At 45.5% G+C, this 25,153-nt stretch overlaps 1 protein-coding gene across 4 annotated transcripts; it reads left to right on the forward strand.

Moving 5' to 3' along the window:
- The first annotated feature begins 813 nt into the window (after positions 1-813).
- LOC115173017 (RNA-binding protein 25) lies at positions 814-25,153 on the forward strand. Of its 4 annotated transcripts, none has more exons than XM_029730977.1 (18): positions 814-975; positions 1,341-1,452; positions 1,753-1,802; positions 1,942-2,118; positions 4,475-4,547; positions 5,638-5,798; positions 6,297-6,494; positions 10,401-10,484; positions 14,481-14,827; positions 14,920-15,031; positions 15,813-15,902; positions 16,081-16,154; positions 16,712-16,862; positions 17,426-17,921; positions 21,695-22,005; positions 23,228-23,326; positions 24,323-24,370; positions 24,795-25,153. In XM_029730977.1, exons 2-18 carry the CDS (start codon positions 1,359-1,361, stop codon positions 24,885-24,887), a joined length of 2,658 nt encoding a protein of 885 aa, XP_029586837.1. In that variant the 5' UTR covers positions 814-975; positions 1,341-1,358; the 3' UTR covers positions 24,888-25,153. The 4 variants fall into 4 exon arrangements, with proteins under 4 accessions (XP_029586837.1, XP_029586838.1, XP_029586839.1 ...); XM_029730978.1 differs by having other exon boundaries at positions 6,297-6,491; XM_029730979.1 differs by having other exon boundaries at positions 4,475-4,532.

Below are 25,153 nucleotides of genomic sequence, written 5' to 3' on the forward strand. Positions count from 1 at the left end.
ACTGGGCCGTATAATTATTATTATTATTTAAAAAAAAGTATATCCCAAATCAAATTATTATTTTATTTTTGATTTAACCTTTATTTAAATTAGGCACGTCAGTTAATTAAGAACAAATTATTATTTACAATGACGACCGACACAGGCCAAACCTGATTGGGGAACGTTCGTCAGTGCCACATGCCACACCTTCGCACTAGCCAATGAGATGGGTCCAATAGATGGGTTTGTTCAGAAGGAGTGTCTTGTGTTTCTGAATACGCACCCATGATCCCGCAATTTCGCAGGGGGGGAAATTTCCACCAACACAGCAAACTGCGGTTGACAAACATGTTCCTTGACCTCGATGTCTGCTTTCCATAATTGCGCAAAACATATTAGATATCAGTCTGTACACCATGTTTACATGTAGTGGAGTGTGACCTATTGACCAATTTGCTCTTTCAATAAGCCTGTTTTAGGGGGGGCTAAGATAGGCTTATTAAAATAGCAAATAGGTATATTTTTTATTATGGGCTATACAGTAAAAGTCAACCATTGTTTTATTTTGTGGAAATACAATAATTTAGATGAATTGTATTGTTGTTATTGAAGAATATAATGTAACAGATCGTTGCTCATGGGTACAGCTTCTCATCACCTAAATACAGTGGTTTGTTTCTGTTCTTGTTGACCTGTTTTTGGAGGGTACAGTACTATAATAAGCAGGGGTATTTTGGACCAGTATGTAACCCTGTCGCCCCCAAGAGGTGAAAAATTATAAACTAATTTAATTTTTTAATTTTTTAAATGGCATATCCCATAATGCATTGCAAAAAAACACAGGTCCTTGTTTGAGGCATAACGTAGCTAGCAAGTTAGCTATTGAAGACCGATTAAATATCGTTTCATTTTGTACTTTAGACTTCACTTATATGAAAACAGATATAATACGTTGATACAAGAGTACATTGTGTGAACGCCGCCTGTTTACAGGTATGTTAACACTAAACTATTTTTTTGTAAATGTCCATTAACGTTAGCAAAGTTAGCTAGCTAGCTAACTTGCGTGGTAGCGGTGGTATCTACCAGCTAGCAGGAAATGTAAACTAGAAAACGCATTTTTTTTGTTGTTGCATTAATTAGCTAACCAGCCAGTATGTATAATTTAACCTTCTTTGTGGAATGTTTAAATGCATGGCTATTTTAGATTGTGTAGGCTAACCAAATACCTAGGATAGCAGTAACCTAAGCTAGCCGGTATAGCTAGCCTAGCTAGTTTATCCACGCAGGCCAGAATCTATCCATGGGTAACCCCCATGGTAGTCCCTAAACCTGTGCGTCTCTTCTTGTTCCCCCAGGTCACTCCACCTCCCAAGATGTCGTACCCCCCTCACCTGAACCGTCTCCCCCAGTTGCCCCCCGGGATTCGCCCTCCCCAATTCGCAGGGTTCCCCCAGGGAGTCCCAGCAGGTGGGATAAAGTCAAGTACAGCTGGGCAATATGGACAAATATCAATATCGCGAAAAATTGCCTGAAATGATTTCGATAACGCTACGTTTATAACATTAACGTGCACCACCGTTTTTTTTTTTTGTAATGATCTTTCAAACAACTATTAGTTTGTTGGTTGTAGTCATCAATCACCCATATTAGCAAACATATTTCATTTATATCAGAACATTCTTCGTCCACTTTAAGGGATATTCAGATCTACTGAGTGAAGAGTTTGAAGGTGATAGATTATGACGATGTCTCTCGGTCTTCTTCCAGGTACGCCCATGATTCCAGTCCACATGGGGATAATGACCTCTGCACCTACAGTGAGCTTGAACTGTTATTATCACACACACACACACACACACACACACACACACATACACACACACACAAAGTATAAGTTCATCACACTGGCTTGCAGACAACTCTATTTCCTAATGTGTGTATTGTGTTGTATTGCAGGTCCTGGTTCCTACCACAGTATCTATGGTCCAGAAGCCTCCTGCTCAGAGGAAAGATCTGAACCCAGTCAGAGCCAAGGAGATCCAGGAAGGGGGCAGTGGAGGTCCCACCACTACAGTGTTTGTAGGGAACATCTCAGAGAAGGCTTCTGACATGCTGGTCAGACAGCTGCTAGCGGTAAGCAGGCCTGGGATTGGAAACATGGGTTGGAATTTTATATAGAAATTCTTCTGTCCAGCTTAACCAAGACACACACACACACACACACACACACACACACACACACACACACACACACACACACACACACACACACACACACACACACACACACACACACACACACACACACAGGGGTTAAAGTTCTCAGTCACTGTGATGGATTTCCGTCATATGGATTCTGGAGAGGTCGTTTTTGAGATCAGTCGGGGGGGGTTTGGAGATCACATAGCCTAATACAGAAGCATGTCTGTTCTACAAAATATATTCCCTTTATTAAATATATTCCCTTTATTAAATATATTCCCTAATTTGTTCTCAAATATTAAATTTTCTCTGTTACGCTGTCTGCACTGCACTGACATGCATGATTGTTGCTGACACCGATGTTCAGAGGAAGGGAATTAAACAGTGTGCTCAGCTCAGACAGCGGCGTGTAGTCTACTGTAGCTGCTGGTAAAGTCATTCGAAGCCTCTACTTTATCACTCAGGTCTCAGGATGTAACTTTCCAGCCTACTATTTTTTGCAATGTAATGTTGTTATTAGAACAAACTCAGACAAACCTATAGAATAGTTGACCTGTTTAGTTAGTCGGCGTGTTCAATGCCAGATGAATATTCCTATCGAGGCGCATTGAAGTTGCAAGTGCCAACCCTGTTCCTGGAGAGAGACCCTCCTGTAGGTTTACATCTATCTAGTCCAGGGCTCTCCAACTCTGTTCCTGGAGAGATACCTACTGCAGGTTTACATCTATCTAGTCCAGGGCTCTCCAACCCTGTTCCTGGAGAGATACCTACTGCAGGTTTACATCTATCTAGTCCAGGGCTCTCCAACCCTGTTCCTGGAGAGATACCTACTGTAGGTTTACATCTATCTAGTCCAGGGCTCTCCAACCCTGTTCCTGGAGAGATACCTACTGCAGGTTTACATCTATCTAGTCCAGGGCTCTCCAACCCTGTTCCTGGAGAGATACCTACTGTAGGTTTACATCTATCTAGTCCAGGGCTCTCCAACCCTGTTCCTGGAGAGATACCTACTGCAGGTTTACATCTATCTAGTCCAGGGCTCTCCAACCCTGTTCCTGGAGAGATACCTACTGTAGGTTTACATCAATCTAGTCCAGGGCTCTCCAACCCTGTTCCTGGAGAGAGACCCTCCTGCAGGTTTACATCTATCTAGTCCAGGGCTCTCCAACCCTGTTCCTGGAGAGAGACCCTCCTGTAGGTTTTCGAGCCAACCCCAGTTGTAACAAACCTGATAAATCTTGTCAACCAGCTAATTATTAAAATCAGGTGCACTAGATTAGGGTTGGAGCAAAAACCTACAGAATGGTAGCTTTCCAGATACAAGGTTGGAGAGCCCTGGGCTATATTATTTTTTGAAAATTTTATTTAACTAGGCAAGTCGGTTAAGAGCAAATTCTTATTTACAATGACACCCTACCCTGGCCAAACCCGGACGACGCTTGGCCGATTGTGCGCAGCCCTATGGGACTCCCGATCACGGCCGGTTGTGATACAGCCTGGATTCGAACCAGGATGTCTGTAGTGACGCCTCTAGCACTGAGATGCAGTGTCTTAGACCGCTGCGCCACTCAGGAGCCCCATATCCGTGGTCCAATATTTTAAAATAATTTTTACCAATATGTTATTTTAAAATAATTTTTACCAATATGTTATTGGGCTCATTTCTGGAGGTGAAAATGATAGTTTTGTTGATGTCAGCATAATAAATAAATAAATTAATATACAAAATAATTATAGAGTAGACTATCCCCTGGAGCCCTTCAGCAAAGGGACTGGAATTGGTCAAAATGTACAAAATGATCCTCTTTCCCTAAAAGCATGGTGGTCATGACTTTCTGACATGAAAGGACAGGTTAACCTTGTCCCCGGACAATCCATCTGAGATCAATATAAGTTTCAGTCATATTACTGTATTATTAAGTTATTATTTAGTTTCAGTCATATTACTGTAAACTCTGAACACATCGTATCGTCAGGATCATGACCCATTTCTACTTTGTGTTCTGGTTCTTCTCCTGTTTTTTTTTCTCCCGCACTTTTCTTCTGCCTGTTCTTTGGGTTCTGGTCCGTGTTAAAATGTAAAACACTTTGTAACAACTGTTATATGTAAAAAGAAAAGGGCTTATATTAACTTATATTAAATTATTATTATAATATTATAATTAATAATTATAATAATTATAATTTATATTAAATTAATTGTGATTGAATGATGATGGATCACTTTGACATTGGTGTTTAGTCTCAGATGAGGTCCCCTCTTCTTGTCCTTTTCTCCATCCTGTAGAAATGTGGCTTGGTCCTGAGCTGGAAGAGGGTCCAAGGAGCTTCTGGGAAACTGCAAGGTAAAAACAAAACAGGTACAATACTTCTACTATACTTTCCCTCCTTTCCTTGTTATGTCGTTACCGCCACGCCTGTGTCGTTACGGCCACGCCTGTGTCGTTACGGCCACGCCTGTGTCGTTACCTGTGTCGTTACCGCCACGCCTGTGTCGTTACGGCCACGCCTGTGTTGTTACGGCCACGCCTGTGTCGTTACCGCCACGCCTGTGTCGTTACGGCCACGCCTGTGTCGTTACCTGTGTTGTTACGGCCACGCCTGTGTCGTTACCTGTGTCGTTACCGCCACGCCTGTGTCGTTACCTGTGTCGTTACCGCCACGCCTGTGTCGTTACCGCCACGCCTGTGTCGTTACCGCCACGCCTGTGTCGTTACGGCCACGCCTGTGTCGTTACGGCCACGCCTGTGTCGTTACCTGTGTCGTTACCGCCACGCCTGTGTCGTTACGGCCACGCCTGTGTCGTTACGGCCACGCCTGTGTCGTTACGGCCACGCCTGTGTCGTTACCGCCACGCCTGTGTCGTTACCGCCACGCCTGTGTCGTTACCGCCACGCCTGTGTCGTTACCGCCAAGTCTCTAGAATGTCATGGTTGACCAGCCTCATGATAACTGTTTACATAGTGAGGTGATGAGGCCAGCTTCTTGTTATATTAAGGAGGTGGTTCTAGTTCTGTACAATAGATGGTTTGCTGCTTGGGTTTTTAGAAACAAATGCACCTTTTTTTAATCGCTGATGTAAATCATAGTTAATTTATAAAAAATAAGATTTTAAAGAGAACAGAGTTTAGATATGTCTTTCTCTGTCAGCTCGGTACTAACTCTTGTCCTGTCTTTCCCCACCTGAGCGTTCACTAGTAACCACTCTCTGTTTGAAACATTAGTGAAATCTTCCATGTCTCTCTCTCTCTCTCTCTCTCCGTCTCCATCTTCCTCTCCCCCTCTCTCTCTTTCACTCTCTCTCTTTCTCCCTCGCTCCCATCTTCCTCTCCCCTCTCTCTCTCTTTCACTCTCTCTCTTTCTCCCTCGCTCCCATCTTCCTCTCCCCCTCTCTCTTTCTCTCTCTCTCTCTCTCTCTCTCTCTCTATCTGTGTCTGTCTCTCTCTGTAGCGTTTGGTTTCTGTGAGTACAAGGAGCCAGAGTCCACCCTGCGTTCCCTGCGTCTGCTACATGAGCTGTTGCTGGGAGACAAGAAGCTGCTGGTCAAGGTGGATGCTAAGACCAAGGCCCAGCTAGAAGAATGGAAGGCCAAGAGGAGGAGTGCCAACGGGGTGACCACACACACACACCACACACCACACACCACACACACACACACACCACACACACACCACACACACACACACCACACACACACCACATGGGGTGAGTAATAGGCCTATCTATCATGAGAGGTGATGGAGGAGAACAGAGAGAGATTTTATTACATTTTTAATTTAATCTTTATTTAACGAGGCAAGTCAGTTAAGAACAAATTCTTATTTACAATGACGGCCTACACCGGCCAAACCCGGACGACTGCTGGGCCAATTGTGTGCCGCCCCATGCGACTCCCAATCCCGGCCGGTTGTGATACAGCCTGGATTTGAACCAGGATGTCTGTAGTGACGTCTCTAGCACTGAGATGGAGTGCCTTAGACCGCTTGCACCACTCGGGGATACAACTTATGATTCCATTTACAGCCAAGGTAAATGAAAATATCATATCCATTAGACATGGGGATTCATAATAAGAACCTCCCTCTCCGCTTTCTGTTTGTGTCTCATAGGGAGCTATGTCAGAGGACGGGCTCAAGGAGGAAGAAGAGGAGGAGGAGGATCTTGATGAGGACACAAAGCGTCGTGACCAGATAGTGAAGGGGGCCATCGAGGGGTTGATCCGGGAATACGGCAGTGAGCTCAACGCCCCTTCTCAGGACGGGGACAACCAGCCTCGCAAGAAGAAGAGAGAGAAGAAAGAGGAGGTAGTAGCATCCGTTCCACTGAAGAGAGGAGGTAGTGGCGTCCGGGCTCCGCCCAGCGGGGGAGGTAGTGGCGTCCGGGCTCCGCCCAGCGGGGGAGGTAGTGGCGTCCGGGCTCCGCCCAGCGGGGGAGGTAGTGGCGTCTGGGCTCCGCCCAACGGGGGAGGTAGTGGCGTCTGGGCTCCGCCCAGCGGGGGAGGTAGTGGTGTCCGGGCTCCGCCCAGCGGGGGAGGTAGTGGCGTCTGGGCTCCGCCCAGCGGGGGAGGTAGTGGCGTCTGGGCTCCGCCCAGCGGGGGAGGTAGTGGTGTCCGGGCTCCGCCCAGCGGGGGAGGTAGTGGCGTCCGGGCTCCGCCCAACGGGGGAGGTAGTGACGTCTGGGCTCCGCCCAGCGGGGGAGGTAGTGGCGTCCGGGCTCCGCCCAGCGGGGGAGGTAGTGACGTCCGGGCTCCGCCCAGCGGGGGAGGTAGTGGCGTCCGGGCTCCGCCCAGCGGGGGAGGTAGTGGCGTCTGGGCTCCGCCCAGCGGGGGAGGTAGTGACGTCTGGGCTCCGCCCAGCGGGGGAGGTAGTGGCGTCCGGGCTCCGCCCAACAATGATATACATTTATATCTACAATAGAAATGTATGTTTGGAAATTGGTGTAGAATTGCGTGTATGACTGCAGGCTACCAGTAAGCTACCACTTCCTTCTGGCAGAACTGAAATTGTGATTGGCCTGTCACTTTATCATTAACCTACTGTAAGTCCTAGTCCCATTTCGAGGATTTGAAAAGTCCAATGCAGCTGTTTTTTTGTTTTTTTATCTCAATATCAAATCATCTCTGTTTTCAATAGGAACTGTCAAAAAGAAACAAAAATAGCTTCTTAGCAAAGAGCAATTTCTCAAGCAGGAAATTTGTTAGGACTGTTTGGAAGTGGTCTGAGTGGAGAGGGGAACACAGAAAATGTGCTGTTATTGGCAGAGGTTTGGAACTCTCTTTCTTATTGGTCTATTAACTAATTTACTGCCTGGTGATGTCACCGTGGAATGCCAAAACTCCATCCCACCAAAACAGGCTGAAATTTCAAGCGGTCTTTTCAAACAGCTCTTACACTAAAATGGGCATTATGATCATAATTTTCACAATTTCACTGTATTATTTTAACCTATTAGTGTGGAAATGTATATAAAACACAGGAAATCACATTTTAAATGCACTGCCCTTTAAATCCTTGAGTCACCATTTTGTTGTGATGAGAGATTGATAAATTGACAATCTGATTTGCTTATCAAGTGTGTTTGTTTCTTTACTTACAGTGCCTTGAAAAAGTATTCATCCCCCTTGGCGTTTTTCCTATTTTGTTGCAGCGTTACAACCTGTAATTGAAATGTATGTATATTTCATTTAATGGAAAAACACAAAATAGTCCAAATTGGTGAAGTGAAATTGAAAAAATTACTTGTTTCAACAACAAAAAATGACAACAAAAAAATATGCTAAAGTGGTGCGTGTGTATGTATTCTCCCCCTTTGCTATGAAGCCCCTAAATAAGATCTGGTGCAACCAATTACCTTCACAAGTCACTTAATTAGTTAGATTGCATAACGGTGGACTTTATTTAAGTGTCACATGATCTCAGTGTATATATACACCTGTTCTGAAAGGCCCCTGAGTCTGCAACACCACTAAGCAAGGGGCACCACCAAGCAAGCGACACCATGAAGACCAAGGAGCTCTCCAAACAGGTCAGGGACAAAGTTTTGGAGAAGTACAGATCAGGGTTGGATTATAAAAAAATATCTGACACTTTGAACATCCCACGGAGCACCATTTTAAATCCATTATTAAAAAATAGAAAGAATATGGCACCACAACAAACCTGCGAAGAGAGGGCCGCCCACATAAACTCATGGACCAGGCAAGGAGGGCATTAATCAGAGAGGCAACAAAGAGACCAAAGATTACCCTGAAGGAGCTGCAAAGCTCCAGAGCGGAGATCTGTCCATAGGACCACTTTAAGCCGTAGACTCCACAGAGCTGGGCTTTACGGAAGAGTTGCCAGAAAGAAGCCATTGCTTAAAGAAAAAAATTATCAAACATGTTTGGTGTTCGCCAAAAGGATTGTGGGAGACTCCCCAAACATATGGAAGAAGGTACTCTGGTCAGATGAGACTAAAATGTAGATTTTTGGCCATCAAGGAAAACGCTGTCTGGCGCAAACCCAACACCTCTCATCACCCCGAGAATTCCATCCCCACAGTGAAGCATGGTGGCAGCATCATGCTGTGGGGATGTTTTTCATCAGCAGGTACTGGGAAACTGGTCAGAATTGAAGGAATGATGGATGGTGCTAAATACAGGGAAATTCTTGAGGGAAACCTGTTTGACTTCCAGAGATTTGAGACTGGCACAGAGGTTCACCTTCCAGCAGGACAATGACCCTAAGCATACTGCTAAAGCAACACTTGAGTGGTTTAAGCGGAAACATTTAAATGTCTTGGAATGGCCTAGTCAAAGCCCAGACCTCAATCCAATTGAGAATCTGTGGTGTGATTTAAGGATGGCTGTACACCAGTGGAACCCATCCAACTTGAAGGAGTTGGGGCAGTTTTGCCTTGAAGAATGGGCAAAAATCCCAGTGGCTAAATGTGCCAAGCTTAAAGAGACACACCCTCAAGAGACTTGCAGCTGTAATTGCTGCAAAAGGTGGCTCTACAAAGTATTGACTTTGGGGGGGGGGGGTGAATAGTTAAGCACGATCAAGTTTTCAGTTTTTTTTTTGTTGTCTTATTTGTTTGTTTCACCAAAAAAAATTTACATCTTCAAAGTGGTAGGCATGTTGTGTAAATCGATTTTAATTCCAGGTTGTAAGGCAACAAAAATAGGCAAAATGCCAAGGGGGTGAATACTTTATGTTCCAGGAAGACATCAACGGTGTAGAGATTAAATAAAGTTGGTCAATGTAAATACGTGTATTAATTCAGCCCGACTGCGAGCTACTAATTAATGCTACTATTAATTAATGCTACAAACGCTACTATTAATGATTTTGGTTGACCTGAAATCATAAAGGTGTTCTCACCCCATTTGTCATATTTAAACACTAGCGAGTTGCCATTTTGTGGCGAGAGAATGCCTTCATATCAAACTTATGTACGTACATTTACCGGACACCCCTTCAAATTTGTGGATTCGGCTATTTCAGCCACACCCGTTGCTGACAGGTGTATAAAATCGAGCACACAGCCATGCAATCTCCGTAGACAAACATTGGCAGTAGAATGGCCCATACTGAAGATCTCAGTGACTTTCAACGTGGCACCGTCATAGGATGCCACCTTTCCAACGAGTCAGTTCGTCAAATTTCTGCCCTGCTAGATCTGCGTCGGGTCAACTATAAGTGGTGTTATTGTGAAGTGGAAATGTTTAGGAGCAACAACGGCTCAGCCGCGGAGTGTTAGGCCACACAAGCGCACAGAACGGGACTACTGACTGCTGAAACACGTAGGGCATAAAAATCGTCTGTCCTCAGTTGTAACACTCACTACCGAGTTCCAAACTGCCTCTGGAAGCAACGTCAAGCACAAGAACTGGTCGTCAGGAGCTTCATGAAATGGGATTCCATGTTTCCTTGAGCAGCTGCACACAATCCTAATATTGCCAAGTGTCAGCTGGAGTGGTGTAAAGTTTGCCCCCATTGGACTCTGGAGCAGTGGAAACACGTTCTCTGGAATGGTGAATCACACTTTGGCATTCTGACGGACGAATCCGTCAGGTGGCCACATATACTTTTGGTAATGTAGTGTGTGTACAGTAGTCTGTTTCGTGACTTGTGTTCCTGTACTGTACTACCTCAAGCCATCTGATTTACTTGTGTCCTTTTACTGTACAACCTCCAGCCATCTGATAACCTGTTTCGTGACTTGTTTCCCAGGAGGACATCAATGTGATGGAGATGGAGGATGACAAAAGAGACCTGATATCCAGAGAGATCTCTAAGTTCCGGGACACTCACAAGGTAACATAGCCAGCCCACTGTTCTCTCTCACCTTACCACTCACATTAGGCTTTGGGGAGAAAGAACTACAATACCCACATCTACATCACACCTAGTGTAGTTTCAACATCCTGTTACCTATTGGGACTTCAAAATGCATGTATTGACTACCCTTCCTATGATCATTCGTTCATATTGTCAACAAAATTTAGTTGAGATATTTCAAAATTCATGTATTGACCAAATATATAGGAGAGTAGGTAGCGTGCCACTGAAAGGGATACATTTACAATCAAAGTCACACGTGAAAACATTGGGTGAGCTCGTTTTGCATGGCCCGGTCCCCCTTCCTATGATCATTCGTTCATATTGTCAACAACATTTAGTTGAGATATTTCCTCATTTTGTGCATTTTTGATCAATTGAACTTGATAAAAATGTAATATTTATAAACAATATGTATGCCATCAGTCAGCCATGCTATTTCAGTAGCCCCTAAAGATCGTAGGATCAACTGTTAACAATAGTGACTTGGGATGAAACTACGCAGTAGAACTATCAGCTGGAGATGGGTGGACGTAATGTAATGGTCCTTTTAAAGCTAATCTATTGATTATAACCCCACCATTATGGTAGACGACATATTGGTGACGAATGTAAGATGAATCTCAGAGCTTTGGGGAAAGTGTGTACGGATGTAAGTATCATCTTTAATTTCTTCTTCTCTATGTCTCGGGCGCTCCTTTCTGGAGGACTTGCATAGGGGCAGCTGGCTCTGAGACTGTTACTGCACTATATAGGGTGCTGTTTTTTCGACCGACGCTGGTCAAAAGTTGTGTAATATGTTTATCTAACTAGGCAAGTCAGTTAAGAACAAATTCTTATTTTCAATGACGGCCTAGGAACAGTGGGTTAACTGCCTTGTTCAGGGGCAGAATGACAGATTTGTACCTTGTCAGCTCGGGGATTCGAACTTGCCACCTTTCGTTTACTAGCCCAACGCTCTAACCACTAGGCTACCCTGCCGCCCCCATGTAGGGAATAGGGTGCCATTTTCGATACAAGCTTCTGTTTGTAGCTACTAGCTAGTTGACATGGTTAAAAGGAGGCCCACTGGCAGTGTGAATAGAAGGCCCAGAAAGAGAGAGACCAGTGAACCTATGCAGGTCCTAGTGGTGTATGGTGCATTCTGAAAGTATTCAGACCCCTTGACTTTTTCCACATTTGAGTTACGTTACAGCCTTATTCTAAAAATGATTACATCATTTTTTTTCTCCCTCATCAATCTACACACAATACCCCATAATGACAAAGCAAAATTTTGCAAATGTATATATATTTTTAAAACAGAAATATAACATTTACATTAGTATTCAGACCCTTTACTCAGTACTTTGTTGAAGCACCTTTGGCAGCGTTTACAGCCTTGAGACTTCTTGGGTATGACGCTACAAGCTTGGCACACCTGTATTTGGGAAGTTTTTCCCATTGTTCTCTGCAGATCCTCTCAAGCTCTGTCAGGTTGGATGGGGAGCGTCGCTGCACAGCTATTTTCAGGACTCTTCAGAGATGTTTGATCGGGTTCAAGTCCCGGCTCTGGCTGGGCCACTCAAGAACCTTCAGAGACTTGTCCCGAAGCCACTCCTGCGTTGTCTTGGCTGTGTGCTTAGGGTCGTTGTCCTGTTGGATGGTGAACCTTCACCCCCAGTCTGAGGTCCTGAGTGCTCTGGAGCAGGTTTTCATCAAGGATCTCTCTGTACTTTGCTCCGTTCATCTTTCCCTCGATCCTGACTTCCTGCCCCTGAAAAACATCCCCACAGCATGATGCTGCCACCACCATGCTTCACCGTAGGGATAGTGCCAGGTTTCCTCCAGATGTGACACTTGTCATTCAGGCCAAAGAGTTCAATCTTGGTTTCATCAGACTAGAGAATCTTGTTTCTCATGGTCTTAGAGTCCTTGTGCCTTTTGGCAAACTCCAAGTGGGCTGTCATGTGCATTTTACTGAGAAGTGACTTCCGTCTGGCCACTCTACCATAAAGGCCTGATTGGTGGAGTGCTGCAGAGTTGGTTGTCCTTCTGGAAGGTTCTCCCATCTCCACAGAATAACTCTGGAGCTCTGTCAGATTGACCATCGGGTTCTTGGTCACCTCCCTGACCAAGGCCCTTCTCCCCCGATTGGTCAGTTTGGCCGGACGGCCAACTCTTGGAAGAGTTTTGGTAGTTCCAAACTTCTTCCATTTAAGAATGATGGAGGCCACTGTGTTTTGGGGGAACTTCAATGCTGCAGAATATTTTTGGTACCCTTCCCCAGATTTGTGCCTCGACACGATCCTGTCTCGGAGCTCTACGGACAGTTCCTTCGACTTCATGGATTGGTTTTTGCTCTGACATGCACTGTCAACTGTGGGACCTTATATAGACAGGTGTGTGCCTTTCCAAATCATGTCCAATCAATTGAATTTACCACAGGTGGACTCCAATCAAGTTGTAGAAAACATCTCAAGGATCATCAATGGAAACAGGAAGCACCTGAGCTCAATTTCGAGACTCATAGCAAAGGGTCTGAATACTTATGTAAATAAGGTATTTCTGTTTTTTTATATTTAATACATTTGAAAAAAAATGTAAACCTATTTTTTTCTTTGTCATTGTGGGGTATTGTGTCATTGTGGGGTATTGAGTCATATTGGGGTATTGAGTCATATTGGGGTATTGAGTCATATTGGGGTATTGTGTCATTGTGGGGTATTGAGCCATTGTGGGGTATTGAGCCATTGTGGGGTATTGAGTCATTGTGGGGTATTCTGCGTAGATTAATGAGGACCATTTTTTTTATTCAATCCATTTTAGAATAAGGCTGTAACGCAACACAATGTGGAAAAGGGGAGGGGTCTGAATACTTTCCGAATTCACTGTATAAATCAAATCAAATTGTGTTGGTCACGTACACATATTCAGCAGATGTTATTGTGGGTGAAGTGAAATGCTTGTGTTCCTAGCGCCAACATTGCAGTAGTATCTAACACACACATCTAAAAGTAAAAAATAATGGAATTAAGAAATATATAAATATTAAATCGAGCAACGTCGGAGTGGCAATGACAAAAATTACAGTATATACATATGAGATGAGTAAAGCAGTATGTAAACATTATTGAAGTGACTCGTGTTCCGTTATTAAAGTGACCAGTTTTCCATGTCTATGGGGCAGCAGCCTCCTAAGGTGCAGGGTTGAGTAACCGGGTGGAAGCCGGGCTAGTGATGGCTATTTAACAGTCTGATGGCCTTGAGATAGAAGCTGTTGCATAAGGAGGAGTTCAGTCCCCCAGGGGCTGTGAGCTTTGTGGTGAGTTTGGTAGTCGATGTAAAGCATCCTCACTAATGCATTCCTTTTGTCCAGGTGGGTGAGGGCAGCGCAATGGCGATTGCGTTGTCCATAGGGATGTTGAGATTACTGCACAGTTTCCTAGAGAAATGCATGCGTTCTTTACATGCGAGTCCAGTTCAGGTGTCACACGAGCCTCTGGAAGCAACGTCAGCGCAATACCTATTCGTCGGGATCTTCATGAAATGGGGTTTCCATGGCAGAGCAGACGCACACGAGCGTAAGATCACCATGCGGAATGCCAAGAGTCAGCTGGAGCGGTGTAAAGTTTGCCGCCATTGGACTCTGGAGCAGTGGAAACTTGGTTCTCTGGAGTGATGAATCACGCTTCACCATCTGACAGTCCGACGGACGAATCTGGGTTTGGTGGATGCCAGGAGAACGCTACCTGCCCCAATGCGTAGTGACAACTGTAAAGTTTGGTGGATGACAAATAATGGTCTGGGGCTGTTTTTCATGGTTCAGGTAGCTTGTTCTCACTGCTGTGTTGACTGTGTTGTCTATGGGGGAATACAGCAGTAGAGTGACTTAACACAGGGGTACTCCTCTTCTTCCTGTAGAAACTGTGTTGTCCATGATGAATACAGCAGTAGAGTGATAACACAGGGGTACTCCTCTTCTTCCTGTAGAAACTGGAGGAGGAGAAGGGAAAGAAAGAGCAGGAACGGCAAGAGGTCGATAAGGACAGGAGGGAGAGGGACAAAGAGAGGGAGCGAGAGAGGGAGCGCCGGGACCGCGAGAGGGAGAAGGAGAAGGAGAGAAACGACAACAACAACAAGGAGAGAGAGCGGGACAGAGACCGGGACCGGATCGATCGGGAACGTGAAAGGACAAAGGAGAGAGAGAGGGAACGAGGAGAGAGGGAACGAGGAGAGAGGGAACGAGGAGAGAGGGAACGAGGAGAGAGGGAACGAGGAGAGAGGGAACGCGTGAAGGAACGGAGTCGAGAAGTCAGCGAAGACCGCAGTAGATCCAGGTTGGTATGAGGATCCTAGATCAGCCCTCTGAATACAGGTGCTGGTCAGCTGTAGAAGTGGTGAGTGTTTGAACTCACGTCTCTGCCTGTAGAGAACGGAGCCGCGATGAGAAGAAACACGACCGTGAGGAAGATCAGGAGGAGGCGTACGAACGCAGGAAGCTGGAGAGGAAGATGAGGGACAAGGAGACTGCCTACCAGGAAGTAAGTTTGACGTGTAGTCCATGTTGACAAGGCTTTAGGCCGAATTTCTACCCTACGCAAGTACACAACGCAAGAACTACATTAGCTACGGAGAAATGGTAATCCTGTAAAGTTACAAAAATACTCAAACGCGTGCAGCCCTGCAGCTCCACACAGGTATGCACGATTAACATTCTTATTTGCTAACAGCTTTCTTGCGTTACATACATGTGTAGGGTAAATTAGGCTTTACCGCTGCAATATACTGTCGTAGCATGGAACACAACCAGTCTGACAACTCTTTCTGATTCCCTCAGGCCTAAGGCACTTAGGTATGTGTTCCAAATGGCACCCTATTCCCTATATAGTGCACTACTTTAGACCAGAGCCCTATGGCACCCTATTCCCTATGTAGTGCACTACTTTAGACCAGAGCCCTATGCCACCTTGTTCCCTATATAGTGCACTACTTTAGACCAGAGCCCTATGGCACCCTATTCCCTATATAGTGCACTACTTTAGCCCAGAGCCCTATGGCACCCTATTCCCTATGTAGTGCACTACTTTAGACCAGGGCCCTATTCCCTATATAGTGCACTACTTTAGACCAGAGCAGGGTTCCATTTGAGACACAAGCCACTGTGCTCATACTGGCTCTGTCTTCAGACAACTCAATTGAACACCTGTCTATGCATAGATGCAAATTACAGTTGGTTTGGATGTTGACTGGCTGAAACAGCATTTCGGGCTGTGTGTGTGTGTCTGTGTATATATCAGATGTTGTTGCTCTTCTTCTTCTCAGCGTCTGAAGAACTGGGAGATCAGGGAGAGGAAGAAGGCTCGGGACTACGACAAAGAAAACCAGAGAGAGGAGGAGAGACGCCATGAGATGGTCAGAGAGATGATTCTATATATGCCTTCTATAAGTATACATTCTCTCTGATTCTGTCAACCTGTAATGCCACATGCATGTAATCGCTTTACTATGTCCTGGCCTCTGAATCTGTCTAAATCTGTGATGTGTGGATACTTTGGAGTTAGTATGTAATCCAGTGTTCTTCCTCCTTTAGACAAAAGAAGGCAAGCGTCTGAAAGAGTTCCTGGAAGATTATGACGATGACAGAGATGAGTCAAAATACTACAGGTGAGATGACATCGTTTATAACACACAGACAGATGAGTCAAAATACTACAGGTGAGACGGCACCGTTTATAACAGAGACGAGTCAAAATACTACAGGTGAGACTACACCGTTTATAACAGAGACGAGTCAAAATACTACAGGTGAGATGGCATCGTTTAAAACACACAGACAGATGAGTCAGAAATACTACAGGTGAGATGGCACCGTTTTATAACACACAGACAGATGAGTCAGAAATACAAGCTGTTGGAACTGGTCTGTGGAAGCCACAAACAAAGGAGCCTGCTGTGTTGGGTCTGGCACCCTGTAGCAGAGCTGAGTTCCAATGCTATTTTAAATCATTTCCTAATCTCAAGATGGGCTTGATTTGAGTTAGGCGTGGGTGGGGGGTAAAGAAATAGCAAACCTTTGCCCATCTGGCGCTATAGGCAGCCTAAAGCAAATGCTAAGTATTTGAATGATTACAAATAGTATTTTAACCCAGGTCTGTAGTGTTAATCTGTATGACTGACTGACTGTCTCTGTCTCTCTGTCGTCGTCCCCCCCCCCCTCTCAGGGGTAGTGCATTACAGAAGCGTCTGAGAGACCGTGAGAAGGAGACAGAGCTGGATGATAGAGACAGGAAGCGGGAGAAGGAGGAGCATGATCAAATCAGACAGAGACTGTTAGCTGAGGGACATCCAGACCCTGAGGCCGAGCTGCAGAGGGTATGTCTCCGTCTGTCTGTTGTGGAACAGGAGACAGGCAGACGGTCTGGTCTGTCTGTCTGGCTGGCTGTTGTGGAGCTCTCCTATGACCAAGGGAAAACGCAACGCTGCGTTCTGTCTCGTGTGTCTCCCGTCTGTCTCGTGTGCCTCCCGTCTGTCTCGTGTGCCTCCCGTCTGTCTCGTGTGCCTCCCGTCTGTCTCGTGTGCCTCCCGTCTGTCTCGTGTGCCTCCCGTCTGTCTCGTGTGCCTCCCGTCTGTCTCGTGTGCCTCCCGTCTGTCTCGTGTGCCTCCCGTCTGCCTCCAGTCGGCCTCCCGTCTGCCTCCAGTCGGCCTCCCGTCTGTCTCGTGTGCCTCCCGTCTGTCTCGTGTGCCTCCCGTCTGTCTCGTGTGCCTCCCGTCTGTCTCGACATGAGAAATGTTGATCAGTGTGTATTGTACCTGTCAAATGGGGACAATACACACTAATCAACAAGGCACATTCATGACATTTTGTTTTGTTTTTCTTTTCATTTGTAAAGTGTGTTGAGACTTTAAATAAATTGTGATTTGATTTTTACACCAAGATGGAGGAGGAGGCAGAGAGGAGGCGGCAGCCCCCGGTGAAGCCGGAGCCAGAGGAGGAGGAGGTGCAGCAGGAGAAACCACACAGGGAGAGGGAGCACAGGGAGCACCGAGAGAGGGAGCACCGAGAGAGGGAGCACCGAGAGAGGGAGCACCGAGAGAGGGAGCACCGAGAGAGGGACAGGAGAGGAGGTGGAGGTGCAGACAGGCCTCCTCCCGAACACCCTCAGTCCCAATCAGACGATGACGTGGAGGATGGAGAGGAGCTTGACGATCGTGACGGGGAAGACTCGTCAGACGCCAGAACACACCCACACCTCAAGCCCACACTGCGGCCAATCACGTCGGCACCCTCTGTGTCGTCGGGCAGCGGCGGCGCCACGCCCAACTCCCCTGGCAACGAGTCTCCGTGTGGCATCATCATCCCCCATGAGAACTCGCCAGAAGCCCAGCCCACAGATGAACACCGGCCGAAGATAGGCCTCAGCCTGAAACTGGGTGAGTTAGAACCAGCCTGAAACTGGGCGAGTTAGAACCAGCCTGAAACTGGGCGAGTTAGAACCAGCCTGAAACTGGGCGAGTTAGAACCAGCCTGAAACTGGGCGAGTTAGAACCAGCCTGAAACTGGGCGAGTTAGCACCAGCCTGAAACTGGGCGAGTTAGAACCAGCCTGAAACTGGGCGAGTTAGAACCAGCCTGAAACTGGGCGAGTTAGAACCAGCCTGAAACTGGGCGAGTTAGAACCAGCCTGAAACTGGGCGAGTTAGAACCAGCCTGAAACTGGGCGAGTTAATAAGAACCAGCCTGAAACTGGGCGAGTTAATAAGAACCAGCCTGAAACTGGGCGAGTTAATAAGAACCAGCCTGAAACTGGGCGAGTTAATAAGAACCAGCCTGAAACTGGGCGAGTTAATAAGAACCAGCCTGAAACTGGGCCGAGTTAATAAGAACCAGCCTGAAACTGGGCCGAGTTAATAAGAACCAGCCTGAAACTGGGCCGAGTTCATAAGAACCAGCCTGAAACTGGGCCGAGTTAATAAGAACCAGCCTGAAACTGGGCCGAGTTAATAAGAACCAGCCTGAAACTGGGCCGTGTTAAGAACCAGCCTGAAACTGGGCCGTGTTAAGAACCAGCTTGAAACTGGGCCGTGTTAAGAACCAGCCTGAAACTGGGCCGTGTTAAGAACCAGCCTGAAACTGGGCCGAGTTAAGAACCAGCCTGAAACTGGGCCGAGTTAAGAACCAGCCTGAAACTGGGCCGAGTTAAGAACCAGCCTGAAACTGGGCCAGTGAAATGGTTTGGGATGAGTTGGACCGCAGAGTGAAGGAAAAGCAGCCAACAAGTGCTCAGCATATGTGGGAACTCCTTCAAGACTGTTGACCGGGCGCTCAGCTCATTCAGTGGTGTGTAGCTGTAGTATGAATGGGTGAGGGTGGGTAGGAATGGGTGGGGGAGAGTGAGGGGGTTATGAATGGGTGGGGGAGAGTGAGGGGGGTATGAATGGGTGGGGGGGAGTATGAATGGGTGAGGGGGGGTAGGAATGGGTGGGGCAGAGTGATGGGGGGTATGAATGGGTGAGGGAGGAGTGAGGGGGTGGGTTCATAGATATAACAAAGGCCTTAAAATGTCCAAACTCGTCTCAGCCAAATTATAATAGTACCACATCAAATCAATGCAGTTCAAACAACAATAAACTGGCAGCAACCTCCCTTTAACTAAAATGGCAACCCAAATACGTCTGTCAGGGCAGTAACAGTCCTGCGACACTTGACATCAAAGGGAAGATCATTGGGGGGGTTAAAACAGTCTCCTGCAGTGTAAAGCACTGGAACGATAGAGAGAAAATGAATGAATGAGAGAGAGAGAGAGAGAGAGAGAGAGAGAGAGAGAGAGAGAGAGAGAGGGCTTTTAACTGTTGACGTCTGGGCTTGCAGTTTCACTGACTGTCCGTCGGATACATCTGGCGGCTGGTTGGTTGTTTTGTCATAGCTTTGCAACGATGTTGCTACGACTCCATGCGATCGATGACCGGAGCGGTCCCAACACATAACCACGAGCTAGAGCGCTAACACCGGCCGTCGACTTAAACACTTCACGAACTAAACGCGCTGAAAATAAACAAGACTTCTGCAGAGTTGCACAAACTGCTAACTGGTAGCTCCTTAGTTCTCCACAAAGAGCCAATCTTTTTTTCCTCTCCTTCCCGACAGCTGATGCACACCCAAAGTGTCAGCTCACAGTGTTTGATTTCGCCACAATTGTATGTGTGTGGGGTACAGAGATGAGGTAGTCATTGAAAAATCATGTTAAACACTATTATTGCATACGGTGTCCATGCTCCAACTTAGTATGTGACCGGTTAAGCAGATTTCAACTCTTGAATTTTATTTAGGTCATAACAAAAGGGGTTAAGTACTTATTGACTTAAAAAACCTCTTATTGCTAGGGGGCAGTATTTTCACGGCTGGATAAAAAACGTACCCGATTTAATCTGATTATTAGTCCTGCCCAGAAACTAGAATATGCATATAATTATTAGCTTTGGATAGAAAACACTCCACAGTTTCTAAAACTGTTTGAATGGTGTCTGTGAGTATAACAGAACTCCTATGGCAGGCCAAAACCTGAGATGCTTCTGTTCAGGAAGTACCCTGTCAGACCTTTTATTTTTTTTGTTTGACATCTCTTCCAAAAACTCAGGATCTCTGCTGTTACGTGACACTTCGCACGTCTCCAATGGAGTCTCAGAGCCCGGGAAAAACAGGAATGACGTAATTCAAAGCCCTGGCTGAAACAAAGGAGAGCAAAAGCTAAGTGGTCACTCAGTGGACTAAGCCTTACGCTCGCGACCCGCCCCGCCCCCGGCTTTCGGTTTTTCCCTCAGTATACAGACAGGCAGATTCCCGGTCGGAATATTATCGCTTTTCTACGAGATAAATTGCATAAAAATTGGTTTTAAACAGCGGTTGACATGCTTCGAAGTATGGTAATGGAATATTTAGAAATTCTTTGTCACGTTATGCGCCATGCGCACGACCGTGATTTACCATTCGGATAGTGTCTAGAACGCACGAACAAAACGTCGCTGATGGAACATAACGATGGATTATTTGGGACCAAACCTACATTTGTTATTGAAGTAGAAGTCCTGGCAGTGTATTCTGACGAAGAACAAGCAAGGTAAGAACATTTTTCTTATAGGAAATGTGATTTTGGTGAAGGCTAAACTGGTTGGGTGTCTAAATAGCTAGCCCTGTGATGCCGGGCTATGTACTTAGATTATTGCAAAATGTGCTTCATCCGAAAAGCTATTTTAAAATCGGACATATCGAGTGCATAGAGGAGTTCTGTATCTATAATTCTTAAAATAATTGTTATGCTTTTTGTGAACGTTTATCGTGAGTAATTTAGTAAAATCACCGGAAGTGTTCGGTGGGAATGCTAGTTCTGAACGTCACATGCTAATGTAAAAAGCTGTTTTTTGATATAAATATGAACTTGATTAAACAAAACATGCATGTATTGTATAACATGATGTCCTAGGAGTGTCATCTGATGAAGATCATCAAAGGTTAGTGCTGCATTTAGCTATGGTTTGGGTTTATGTGACATGATATGCTAGCTTGAAAAATGGGTGTCTGATTATTTCTGGCTGGGTACTCTGCTGACATAATCTAATGTTTTGCTTTCGCTGTAAAGCCTTTTTGAAATCGGACAGTGTGGTTAGATAAAGGAGAGTCTTGTCTTTAAATAGCTGTAAAATAGTCATATGTTTGAAAAATGGAAGTTTTCGGATTTTAGAGGAGTTTGTATTTCGCGCCCCGCCCATCATTGGATATTGGAGCAGATGTTCCGCTAGCGGAACATCTAGATGTAAGAGGTTTTAAGACATTTCAGCTTTTCATTTGTAATTAATTTGTAAATATTTCTAAAAACATAATTCGACTTTGACGTTATGGGGTATTGTGCGTGTGTGTGACACAATCTCAATTTAATACATTTTAATTTCAAGCTGTAACAGAACAAAATGTGGACAAAGTCAAGGGGTGAGAATACTTTCTGAAGATGTTAAACGTTTTACATCTGTATGCTAAAGGTACCGTAGTCATCGTTTCTCAGCCTGGCCTTATAGATTTATTTCTTCATTCACTATAACACACTGTTTCATTCTATCTATCTCTCTCTCTCTCTCTCACCCACTGTTTTACACTCTCTCTCTCTCGCTCTCCTTCCCTACTATAACCCACTGTTCCCCCTCTCTCCTCCCCAGGCGCCGGCGCCAGCCCCAACCATCAGATCCACACTGGGAGTAAACGTAAGAAGCTGGCCAACGTCGACAGCGTCTTCAACAAGTTTGGAGAGGAGGAGGCCGACGAGGCGCCCCGTAAACGTAAGCTGGTTCCGCTGGACTACGGTGAGGACGATAAGAGTTTGGGTCTGGACGGGGCGGAGGTACCTGGAGGGAAGGGAGGACAAAACACAGAGGAGAAACGAAAACACATCAGGAGTCTCATTGAGAAGATCCCTACGGCCAGACCGGAGCTCTTCAACTACCCTCTGGACTGGACTGCTGTGGACTCGGTAAGGATGAAGACGGGGCAGTGGAGAGACTATAGGACCAGGTTTTATGGATAGATTACGGGGGTTTACATCAATAGACCGCTGTGGACTCATTTAGGATGAACTCTTCTAGCCTGGTCCCTGATCTGTATCATTTCAACTCCCAATAGATTATTTTTTTTCTCCCACCATCACTAGTGGCAAGGAGTGGAATGATAGCACAAACAGACTGGTACCCAGGCTAGAGCTCTTTTTCCCTAAATATAGTGTGATGGATTCTGGGTTCTAACTCCTAAATTTGAAATAAGGTTAATTATCAGATATTCTATTGAAATATTGAGTGCTATGGTTTAGAGCATCTACACCAGAGGTTACGTTTTGCATTTTACATTTTAGTCATTTAGCAGACGCTCTTATCCAGAGCGACTTACAGTAGTGAATGCATACATTTCATACATTTTCTTTTCTCCGTACTGGTCCCCCCGTGGGAATCGAACCCACAACCCTGGCGTTGCAAACACCATGCTCTACCAACTGAGCCACACGGGTATGGGTACCTGTAATAGGAAGTATATAGTGTGTGAAACTAAGCTTGGAATGTACTGAGTGTTAGAGAGAACGATCACGTGGCAGGCATAGATAAGGGGAGAGAGTCATGGATTAGTGATGAAGTGTGTGGGGGGGACGGGTCGAGATCAGGTCAGGTTTACGGGAGAAGAAACAGTTTATTGTCTGTAATGACTTTAGTTTCCTGCCTAGCGATAAAGATGCGATGTTTAGCGAGAAGGAGGAGACTCCACCCACAAAGTGACGTACATATACCACCAGCTATTGTAAAAACAAAAATGTTTTTGTCGACTCGGCTGTTCGATAGAGAAGTAGAAACTGAAAATGTGTGTTTATAATCTCTATTAGCTATGCTTTTTAGGAGTGGATTTATACTTAGTCGTCACGAGGTCTGGAATAAATTCGCTCGTTTGTAAATTAGAGTTCGGATGCAGTCGGACTGCGCGATGAATGCCTTTTTTTTGTCTTGTCTTGTCCCGGAGAATCTTGTCGGAGATGTGCTCTCTCCCTTTTACATTTCCGAGGCGCCGCGGCTAACCATTTAATCGCACCGGTATGTGAATTTGCCGTGTGTGTAAGTTTTGTAGGGGGGGGGGGGAGTTGTTGGAGTTGGGACTGTAGCTCCTGTGTCTCTTTTAAAACACACCAAGTCTACCACCTTCGTTCTTCTCCTCAGACTCTGATGGACCGTCGCATCAGGCCCTGGATCAACAAGAAGATTATAGAATATATCGGAGAGGAGGAAGCTACGCTAGTCGACTTTGTTTGTTCGAAGGTGAGTTGTACTTGTCTTTCTGCACTAACTGTATGTGGATCAGAGAGTCTGCTAAATGACTCACTACTGTAGTGGCTCTGGATCAGAGAGTCTGCTAAATGACTCACTACTGTAGTGGCTCTGGATCAGAGAGTCTGCTAAATGACTCACTACTGTAGTGGCTCTGGATCAGAGAGTCTGCTAAATGACTCACTACTGTAGTGGCTCCGGATCAGAGAGTCTACTAAATGACTCACTACTGTAGTGGCTCTGGATCAGAGAGTCTACTAACTGACTCACTACTGTAGTGACTCTGGATCAGAGAGTCTACTAAATGACTCACTACTGTAGTGGCTCTGGATCAGAGAGTCTGCTAAATGACTCACTACTATAGTGGCTCTGGATCAGAGAGTCTGCTAAATGACTCACTACTGTAGTGGCTCCGGATCAGAGAGTCTGCTAAATGACTCACTACTATAGTGGCTCTGGATCAGAGAGTCTGCTAAATGACTCACTACTGTAGTGACTCTGGATAAGGATATGAACACAACCTAAAACTTGTCATAAGCATGTGTTTTCAGTCCTTCAGATTGACCATGTAGATGACAGGATGCTGTCAAAGGTATTGGGGATCGACCCAGTGTTTATTGCTGTGACGTGTAACGTAATCTCTGCACTAGGCTGTTGTGATGTTTGACCAGCTTGTTATGTTGTCTCCTAAAGGTCATGTAGTCTCCTAAAGGTCATGTAGTCTCCTAAAGGTCATGTAGTCTCCTAAAGGTCATGCAGTCTCCTAAAGGTCATGCAGTCTCCTAAAGGTCATGCAGTCTCCTAAAGGTCATGCAGTCTCCTAAAGGTCATGTAGTCTCCTAAAGGTCATGTAGTCTCCTAAAGGTCATGTTGTCCCCTAAAGGTCATGTCTCATGGTGTGATGTTTGACCAGCTTGTTATGTTGTCCCCTAAAGGTCATGTCTCACGGTGTGATGTTTGACCAGCTTGTTATGTTGTCCCCTAAAGGTCATGTCTCACGGTACACCGCAGGGGATCTTGGATGATGTTGCCATGGTGAGTGGATCATAGATAATCATTAAACATGATCACAGGAACGGATTTTTCTAGACTGAAACCAGTTTTAGTGATCGTACGTTAACGCGTGTAATCTACTTCTGGCTTGTTCTACTAGCTCAGACTTTTAAGTGAGGAAAACATGTACTTAGTTGTCTCACGTTGTCGTTTTAAGATGAATGCACTTAACTGTAAGTCGCTGTGGATAAGAGTCTGCTAAATTACATGTAAAATGTAAAAATGATATGTAATCTTACATTTGAGTTAGTTATAAAAAATAAAAAAAAGTTTAAGAGACAAGACCACTCCACTCACTGAACTGAATGATTTATTGTTACCTGTTTCTCGTCAACAGTGCAGTACTCTAGACATAACGTGTGTTAGTAAATGACGACACCACTAACTGATTTCTTGTTACCTGCAGGTTCTGGATGAGGAGGCAGAGGTGTTCATAGTTAAAATGTGGAGGTTGTTGATCTACGAAACAGAGGCCAAGAAGATTGGACTGGGGAAATGAAGACTAGTACTACTATCTAGTACTACTACAGTATTACTATCTAGTACTACTACAGTATTACTGCTGCCAGGGACAGTTTTTTTCCCCCTCTGGTTTCAAGTGTCTTTATTTCTCTGACTGATCGACTGATCACACGGACACCTCTCACTCACTAGGGTGTCGGGACTACGAATATGGGCCTTGTTACCAGTCCCCAACATCCTCTCTACCCCTCTACCGCTCCCCAAACCCCCTCTACCTCTCATCCCCCCTCTACCGCTCCCCAA

This window comes from Salmo trutta, chromosome 33, assembly GCF_901001165.1.
Source record: "Salmo trutta chromosome 33, fSalTru1.1, whole genome shotgun sequence".
NCBI classification, from domain to species: Eukaryota; Metazoa; Chordata; class Actinopteri; order Salmoniformes; family Salmonidae; genus Salmo; species Salmo trutta.